The 9,162-nt window shown below is 33.8% G+C and overlaps 1 protein-coding gene across 5 annotated transcripts; it reads left to right on the plus strand.

Annotated features, from left to right (window-relative positions):
- Positions 1-760: 760 nt before the first annotated feature.
- LOC115959525 (callose synthase 7-like) lies at positions 761-6,762 on the plus strand. 5 transcript variants are annotated; one of them, XR_004084904.1, is made up of 16 exons: positions 762-992; positions 1,084-1,133; positions 1,251-1,337; positions 1,585-1,689; positions 1,920-2,014; positions 2,105-2,186; positions 2,275-2,438; positions 2,538-2,661; positions 2,793-2,890; positions 2,999-3,098; positions 3,188-3,339; positions 3,763-3,872; positions 3,956-4,087; positions 4,182-4,249; positions 4,380-4,771; positions 5,746-6,762. XR_004084904.1 is itself a non-coding variant. In XM_031077957.1 (15 exons), the coding sequence occupies exons 1-15, from the start codon at positions 944-946 to the stop codon at positions 4,461-4,463; spliced, it is 1,500 nt and encodes a 499-aa protein (XP_030933817.1). In that variant the 5' UTR covers positions 762-943; the 3' UTR covers positions 4,464-4,856. The 5 variants fall into 5 exon arrangements, 3 of the variants coding, with proteins under 3 accessions (XP_030933818.1, XP_030933817.1, XP_030933819.1); XR_004084905.1 differs by lacking the exon at positions 5,746-6,762 and having other exon boundaries at positions 4,380-4,566; positions 4,660-4,856; XM_031077957.1 differs by lacking the exon at positions 5,746-6,762 and having other exon boundaries at positions 4,380-4,856.
- Positions 6,763-9,162: the final 2,400 nt, after the last annotated feature.

Consider the following 9,162-nt stretch of genomic DNA (forward strand, 5'->3'; position numbering starts at 1 on the left):
TAAAAATGAACTACTTATCATACAACATAAGCACCAGTAACAACCAGCTTTAGATGTGAATTGCATCACATAATGAATTACATGTTAAATTTTTGTTATTGTTTTTAATTTGTGCTCCTTTGCATAAAGTAGTTTTTTTTATACATACTAGTCCTTATTTATCCAAAAAAATATTTGTTACTGCTTAAAAAATGACTTTAAGTAAAAATGTGTGGTTTCTACAAATTCATATGAAACATGTGTTAATGATAGAAGACTAAACAACACTTTTGACCCTTAAAGTTTGGGGTTGTTTTTACTTTGGTCATTTTTACATTTCAGAATTTTTCATATTGCCCTCATGTTTGATTTCGTTTACATATTGGCCCTACCATTCATTTATGTTGGTAATCTAACTATTAGTGCCAGATAAGGGTTATCCATTAATAAACATCACTCATATAATGCCACTAGTTTACAAATGGAAATGGATGGCAAGGAAAATATGAAAACATAATCAAACTTGAAGGGCCAAAATGATAATTTTTAAGCATAAAGTACCAAAATGAAAACAACCCCAAACTATAAGTGCCAAAAGTGTACTTTAGTCTCTTTTTTTTTTTTTTTTTTTTTTTTTTTTCAATATTTTAAAATAAAAGAGATGATTCTGAAGATGTACATTTAATATACAATTAAACTTCCTTTACTTCCTATTGACTACTGGATGCTGAAATGATGAACTAATGCAGCTAATTCTACACAAATCAGGGTTTAATAATCAGATTCCCTTCAGACCAAGAAAAAAAAAAGGAATCTTTTTTTTACTGTTAATTTTTTAAAATGCTGTTCCATTATATGGAAACTAGTTTGTTTCTTTGAGAATATGTGGAATTCAGGTTGTTTAAGATCCCTTTATATGCTCTGTCAATAGATACTGCCACTAGTTGGACCAACAAAGTTGATAATGGACATTCCAATCGATAACTATCAGTGGCATGAGTTCTTTCCAAATGGTAACATAATAACCTTCTTATTGCACTTCCTAGTTTCTTTATATTTGAAGTTGTAGACTGTGCTAAGTCACAATCTGAAACTGTGCTGTAGTTACACATAATATGGGCATTGTTATTGCAATATGGGCTCCAATTGTCCTGGTAGGTGGATCCAAGACAAACTCTCCTTGAAATAAATTTTAAGTCAGTATGCTGTATCTTTGTTCTTTACATTATAATACTGTATACGCCATTATTTTAAGTTGTTTTGCCATATAGGTCTATTTTATGGATGCACAAATATGGTATGCCATATATTCTACTCTGTTTGGTGGAATTCATGGAGCCTTCAGCCATTTGGGTGAGGTCAGTGGAATTTTTTTTTTTCCCTTTTCTCTGATAAATAAATATAAAAAAAGAAAAAAGAAAGGGAACAGAACTCAAGATGTTTGTGTCCTATGGTCCTGAAAGCCAAAGGGAACGGAATTCAGCCCTTTTCTATGATTAATCAATGCTCTGATGCCCACCGAATGAGAACCTTGCCATTTGGCTTCACTTTGGTATTAATGGTTCTCTTCCTGAATATTACTTTATATCATTGGATGTTTGTTAGATACGGACACTTGGGATGTTGCGATCCAGATTTGAAGCTGTGCCTTCAGCTTTCAAAAATCGTCTTGCACCACCAGCCAAAGATGAATCCGAAAGGGAAAACAAGGTAATTTCAACTTTAATCAATCTTGTAATGTTTGCTCAAAGTTCTTTAGTATTTGAAACTTCAGTAAATTATGTTTGAAATATAAATTTGTTTTTTACCTAATACAAATAAAGCTTCACACCTATGTGATCTGAAAATTTATGCAGGTGTGTTGATCAATCTTTATATGTTTGACCTGTTGTCTTTCATCTTCATTGTCTTTTGCTACATTCTAAACTTTGTCATGGCAGGAGAACCTCTTTCCCCGGAAGGCCATTGCCAAGTTTTCTCAAGTGTGGAATGAATTCATATATTCAATGCGAATGGAAGACCTTATAAGCAATAGGTTCTGATTGCTGCTTTCCCAGTAATTCATTTTATATCAAATGAATCATATTATATCTCTAATTGTTTTATTTGACTTTTAATCATTCAGGGACAGAGACTTGTTGCTTGTTCCATATTCTTCAAGTGAGGTATCTGTTGTGCAGTGGCCTCCTTTTTTGCTTGCTAGTAAGGTATATTCTTTTCATGTTACTTGTGTTAATTTTAATATTGAGCACAACATTTTTGTTATTTACGCACTTTTTTTCTCACATGTGGTAGATTTCTATAGCATTAGAAATGGCAAAAGATTTTAAAGGGAAGGATGATGGTGATTTGTTTCGGAAGATTACAAGTGATGATTATATGCGTTCAGCAGTTATTGAATGCTATGAGACACTCAGAGATATTATATATGCCCTTCTGGAATTAGAATCAGATAAGATGTAAGTCAGAATCATTTGCATTACCAGCTTGAATGGTCTAAATAATCTTAGAGGCGACCTTGCAAGACTCATGATGTCTTAATTTTTATTGTGAATCAGGATTCTAAGGAATATATGTTATGAAGTAGAACAGAGTATAGAGCAGGGCAGATTTATAAATCATTTCAAGATGAGTGAGCAGCCTCAGCTCAGTGAGAAGTTGGAGAAATTTCTAAAGCTCTTGGTAACATTCATCCTTTATGTTTCCCTATTGTTTTAATTGTTGAAAACTTCATCATTGAACTGATTGACATAGTATGGACATTGTACTCGTTAATTCTTACTTTCTTGCTAATTATGTTTGTAAATTGACAGCTAGCAGAAAGTGAACATTTTTCTGAGCCTCAAATAATCAATGTCCTCCAGGACATTATGAAGATTATTACACAGGATATTATGATTGATGGTCATAAGTAAGTAGTGAGAAACGTATACTTAGTGAAGACATAATTGTTGTTTTTTAACTTTAGAATGAACCTTCATGACTCCGGTATACTGTTGGATTTTCTGTTCCATTTTAGAATCCTTGAAAGCACTCACCATGCTGAAGATGGTAAGACAGAGCAAAGGTTTGAAAGGCTAGACTTCCCACTGATGCTAAACAAATCATGGAAGGAGAAGGTAGTCCTTGCACTCACACTTGCAATTAAAAATGTTTACTATTTTATCTAAGATCTTCTTTGTTATTTATCTCTTATATTTCTTTATAGGTCGTTAGGCTTCATTTGCTTTTGAACGTCAAGGAGTCTGCCATAAATGTGCCTCAGAACTTGGAGGCTCGCCGACGCATTACCTTCTTTGCCAACTCCCTATTTATGAATATGCCAAAAGCTCCCAAAGTCCAAAACATGCTGTCCTTTAGGTTAGTCACTGAAAACAAAAAAAAAAAAATTGTCAGAAAAAAAAAAAAGGAATTTAAATGGAAAGAATACAAACAATTTTTAAAAAAAGATTCATTGTTTCTAATATGGAAAGAATATGGTATGATGCCAAAAACTAACTCCTAAATCATTTGTGACTAATTACTGCAGCTTGGTATAAATTGAAGGATTAATATGGTTCTCGTGCTAATATTATGTTATTATTGAATTCTAGATTTGGTTTTTTTTTTTTTTTTCATTACTTCACGATTGACTCTTCGCTTCGTTACTTGATAGCATATGAATTCTAGCATGCCCTTGTCTACAAATTTTTGTTGGAGATCAGCTGGTAGATTACCAACTATTCTCAAACTGTTATTCCAATGACATTTCATTTTTTTTTTTTCTTCTGATTTATGGCCTAGTGTTTTAACTCCATATTTCAAAGAAGATGTACTTTATTCTGAAGATGAACTAAAGAAGGAAAATGAGGATGGGATATCAACTTTGTTCTACCTTCAAAAAATATATCCTGTTAGTTTCAATTTCATTGCTATGTTATACTTTTTATTATATGACAGCTGTGAACTTAGAACTGCCTATCTGGTCACAAACTAGATGAATGGACCAATTTCCTAGAACGCATAAAAGATGTTATAAAAGATTCCAAAGAGGAGAATCGTGAGAAAGAAAAGATGGAGTTCATTCGTCTCTGGGTATCTTACAAGGGGCAGACACTTGCTAGAACAGGTTTGATAATGATGAATTTTGTGGTCTGTCCTTAACCATAATTGTTTATGAATCCAACTTATACTTTGCACCTCCATCAATGTGTTTGTGCCAGTGAGAGGGATGATGTACTATAAGCAGGCTCTAGAACGTCAATGTTCCTGGAATTCGCTGACGATGATGGTCAGTGTTTTCTGTCACAGATACATATTTAATTGTAAACTAATTCATTTAACTTTTGATTCCAACATATTTTAAAAGTTAATGCTATGGCAAGACATTTTTGATGATCTATTCATTGTTTTATTTGCAGCTATTCTTCTTGGCTATCGGAACTTTGAGTTATTTCTTGATCATAAGGCTTTTCAAGATCGTGCACAAGCCCTGGCTGATTTGAAGTTTACATATGTTGTTTCCTGCCAGGTTTATGGAAATCAGAAAAAATCTGATGATCCTAGAGACAGAAGTTGTTACATTAATATTCTGAATCTGATGTTGACGTGAGTCACTGTTACAATTCATTAAACATTGATAGTTCTTCAAAGAGATCCAAAACGTGAATGACATCTTTGAAATATTTAAACTCTTTTTAGGAATCCATCTCTACGTGTTGCTTACATAGATGAAAGGGAGGAGATGGTAAATGGAAAATCTCAGAAGTTGTATTACTCTGTTCTTGTCAAGGGAGGGGAGAAGTTAGATGAGGTGTGCAAGAATAATTTATTCATTTTTGATGTCTTTATATTCTGTTTGTTGGCTGAAGGCATTAAGTTTAAGTGGTTACCCCTACTAGGCTTATCATTTGTTCAAGCTGCATGTGATATTGGGCATATATACAAGTAATCTCCACTAAAAAAAAACTAATTAGAATGTGTCATACCAATAATCCAATTGAAATGAAGCAAATTAAAGTCTATGTTCCTTGAATCTCAGTTTAATTGGGTACTGTTATTGTAGCACATGATCTAGTTAGTAAATTCCTTGTGTATATGATTGTTTGGCTGATTTGTTTGTCATTCATTCCTTATCAATGGCTTGTGTTATTCTTATTTGTCTCTTATTTAGGGATAGAGTTGTTTGTAAGGCCCTGTTATATTTTATAAGCTCCAACTTTATGCCTTTGCACATGGTTGTTAAAATCAGGATTCTACATAGGTTTAGTGTAAGGACTTTATAGATCTAATCGTAGAATCGAATTGAGGATTGTACAATCCTAGTTTTCTTCAAAACTAAAGACAAAGAACATTAGTAATGATTATGTATGTTAAATAATCATTAAAATTGTCCTTCATAAATGTCAAAATTTAATATAGTGTAATTTTTTATTCTATATAGGACTACATTTCTATTAACTAGAGTAATATTATAGCATGCATTTCTATTAACTAGAGTAATATTCTTTTCTTTTCTTTTTTTTAAGAAAAAAAGAAAAACAAAACAGAAAAAAAATTTCTCCAATTTTTTTTTTAGTTAGGAACTAAGTACCAAACTACAAATAGATAAGTAAAGGAAAATGCTTTCCAAGATCCAAGTTGCAACTCCAAAATAAGCCAAGATATAAAAGAATTAAAGTTAACTACACTCTTTATGTTTCCAAAAAAAGTTTACCAGAAAATTTTGATTGAAATAGCATTTAAATTTATAAGAAAAAATGGACTAAGATTTGTATGTCGGTGCAGAATGGTGGTACTGATGCTCCTAAGGTTCCTCTGGTGGAATGGGCTAAGGTTTGTATGCCGGTGCAGAATGGTGGTTTAGGGATTCAACAACTGAGAAGATTTAATTCTACTTTGTTAGGCAAACGGTTGTGGCGATATGGAACGGAGAGAGATGCCCTTTGGAGGAAGGTCATTGAGGCTAAATATGGGGATGAAGGGGGTAGTTGGTGTACCAAACCGGTGTTAGGGACCTATGGTGTTAGTGTGTGGAAATCCATTAGAAGTGGTTGGCTGGACTTTTCTAAACTTCTTTGGTTTGATGTGGGTGATGGTATTAGTATAAAGTTTTGGGAGGATGTATGGTGTAGGGATTGTTCCCTTAAGGAAGCATTTCCAGAATTGTATAATATTAGTTAGGCAAGGGAGTTTTTTGTGTTAGAGGTGATGCGTTTCTCTAATGGGAGGCTTCATTGGGACATTCGGTTCTGATGTCCACCACAAGATTAGGAGTCAGAATCATTTGATCTTTTTTGGGTTGTGCTTTATTCCACGAATGTGCAAGGTGCTGGCAATGACAAACTTTGCTGGAAGGCAGCAATGAGGAGAGGTTTTGAGGTTCGAGGCTTCTATCACTCTTTATCTTCTTCTTCTGTCATTGATTTTCCTTGGAAAATGGTGTGGCAATCCAAGGTTCCTCCTAGAGTAGCATTCTTTTCTTGGACTGCTGCCTTAGGTAAAATCTTAACTACAAATAATCTTTGGAAGAGGCATATTGCAATGTTAAAGTGGTGCTTTATGTGTAAATGGTGTGGAGAATCAGAGGATCATCTTCTTCTTTATTGTCCTATAGCATATGAGTTGTGGTCTATGGTGTTTGTTTGTTTGGTATACATTGGGTTATGCCGTATAAAGTTAGTGAGGTATTAGTTTCTTGGCAGGGGAAGTATGGTAGACATCGAAATATAGGTTTATGGAGGTTTGTGCCACATTGTTTGTTTTGGTTCTTATGGCGAGAGTGGAATGCTAGATGCTTTGAGGATTGTGAACGGTCTATTCTTGACATTAAGTTTTTTTTTTTTCCGTACTCTCCTTGAGTGGGGTTTAGTTTTGCCTTCCTATTCTTGTTTTTCTCTCCCCAATATTATAGATCATTGTAATCTGGGTTTTTGATTTGTGCCACCGTAGTACAATCCCAGTGTACTTGGTTGGTTTTCTTAATAAAATTTCTTACGTTACTTATCAAAAAAAGAAGTTGTTACAATAATATTCTAAATCTGATGTTGACGTGAGTCACTGTTACAATTCATTGAACAATAGTATTTCTCCAAAGAGATCCAAGATGTGAGTAGCATCTTAATAATATTTAAAATCTATATAGGTATCCTTCTCTACGCGTTGCTTACATAGATGAAAGGGAGGAGATAGAAAATGGAAAATCTCAAAAGTTATATTACTCTGTTCTTGTCAAGGGAGGGGAGATGTTAGATGAGGTATGAAACAATAGCATATAGTTTTTTGATCTATTTTGAAAGCTCGGATTTGTGCTAATACACAAGAGATTGTTCAGACCCCAATTAAAAATTATGGCTAGATTGTTTTTAATCTAATTTAGACTAAGTGTGGAACAAGAGTAAATAAGCGCAATGAACTAATAACTCTATCCTAAGCCATATTCTTTCATCATCATCAATAAAATGAAAGTTTAAAGAGTAGGGAAGAGAGATGCAAACACAAGATAACACCGAAACGTGTTATCGAAGAGGAAATCGAAGAACTTGGCGAAAAACCTTTTCGCGACCCTCTAAGTCGAAATCAATCCACTAGAAAATAAAGTTGGAGTACACGAATAATAAAAGACCCTCCAAGCCTAGTTTACCCATGTACTTGAGCCCTCCAAGCTCCTGCTGGCAATGGACTTCTTGGAGTTATGTATTCTCTAGCTTTTTGGATCCCGTAATATGCCCGATTGTATCTATCAAGCCTCACTGGCTTCTTTTAGCAAATTCTCAAAACTTCTTAAGCTCCAAAACACTTTCTACACTCTGAATAGGTGTGGGTTGTGTTTGAGTATAAATCTCCTCTCAAGGTATGATAATGGGAGAGGGAAGGAGAAGAAGTTAAAATGATTTCTCACTAAGGATGAGTAGTTCTCTCTTTAAAAGATGAGTGTGTTGTGTTGTAAAAAACCTATTTAGGGTTTTTCTCTCTGAATGGCCTTGTTTACTTTTGTGAGTAATGAGGGTATATATAGTATGGGTGAAGGGTAAAAAAGTCACATTTAAAATCCTCCAGACAGAGAGTTTCGCGGGTACCTCACGAGATGGCCTGTCTCGCAAAGCACTTGCGAAATGCAATCTAGCACTTGACTCTTCAGCTTCCAGCACGTGCTTCTCACGTGCCCTTTTTGCGAAAACCTTTCCTTGCAAACTTCTTGCGAGCTAGTCACGAAACTATACTAATCTTCGTTTCATACTCAATTCTTCACTAACTTAATGATAAACCCAATACAATAAAATCCCACAAAATACAAGGAAAAAAATTAATGCAATTACAACACTTTTTGTCATGAAATAAAGCCAACATAAAACATAGTTGTAAATCGCAACTTCACATATTTATATTCTATTTATTGGCTGAATCCATAAAGTTTAAGCTGTTACTCCTACTAGGCATATAATTTGTTAAAATTGCATGCGATATTGGGCACAATTCCATGAAATCTCTTCAAAAAAATACCGAATTAGAATGTGCTAGAATATCAATCTAATTGAAATGAAGCAAATTATAGATTATGTTCCTTGAATCTCAGTTTAATTGGGTGTTGACATTGTAGTACATGGTCTAGTTAGTGATTTGATTGTGTATATAGCTAAGTTGGGTCTTTTATTTCTTATGCGTGGCATGTATCCTTTGTCTCTTATTTAAGGATATAAGTGTAGTATGTAAAGCTCTAATTTATATCTATATATATATATATATATATATATGTAAATGCTAAAACATAGTATTTATTGTTACTATGCTCCTGTTGCGCCACCTTATTTGCCACGTTATTAGCCACATAGTCATTATTTTTCTTATTTATTTTTTATTCCTAATTTCTTTTACAAAAAATTTATAAATAGATTATTGACTTTACAAATTCATCTTGGACGGTTTTAACTTTGTTGAGGTCTAAAAAAGGGTCATAATGAAATAAGCCCAAAAAGAATAAGTCAAGCCCAAAAGGAAAATTTAAGCTAAGCCCAAAGTAATAGATACAGGAGACTCATGAGGGAATAAAAGAAAGGCCCAGAGGATCCTGAAGCCTAGAAAAAGAAGCATCCAAAAAAAAAAGAGGACCACGGCAAAGTATAAGAAGCAAGGATCCTCAGGAACCATCAATAAGCGCAGATCCCATCAGGCACAAAGAAGAAAAGGAAGACTGGGACAGCTCGA

Source organism: Quercus lobata, chromosome 9, assembly GCF_001633185.2.
Source record: "Quercus lobata isolate SW786 chromosome 9, ValleyOak3.0 Primary Assembly, whole genome shotgun sequence".
In the NCBI taxonomy this organism is placed as follows: Eukaryota; Viridiplantae; Streptophyta; class Magnoliopsida; order Fagales; family Fagaceae; genus Quercus; species Quercus lobata.

What these genes read in the sequence shown, in the direction of transcription:
- LOC115959525 (XM_031077957.1), top strand. Translation starts at nt 944, where the DNA reads ATGGACATTCCAATCGATAACTATCAGTGGCATGAGTTCTTTCCAAAT. An exon ending in GCATGAGTTCTTTCCAAATG is followed by an intron (nt 993 to 1,083) that starts GTAACATAATAA and finishes ACTGTGCTGTAG; the next exon opens with TTACACATAATATGGGCATT. An exon ending in CAAAACATGCTGTCCTTTAG is followed by an intron (nt 3,340 to 3,762) that starts GTTAGTCACTGA and finishes TTTATGGCCTAG; the next exon opens with TGTTTTAACTCCATATTTCA.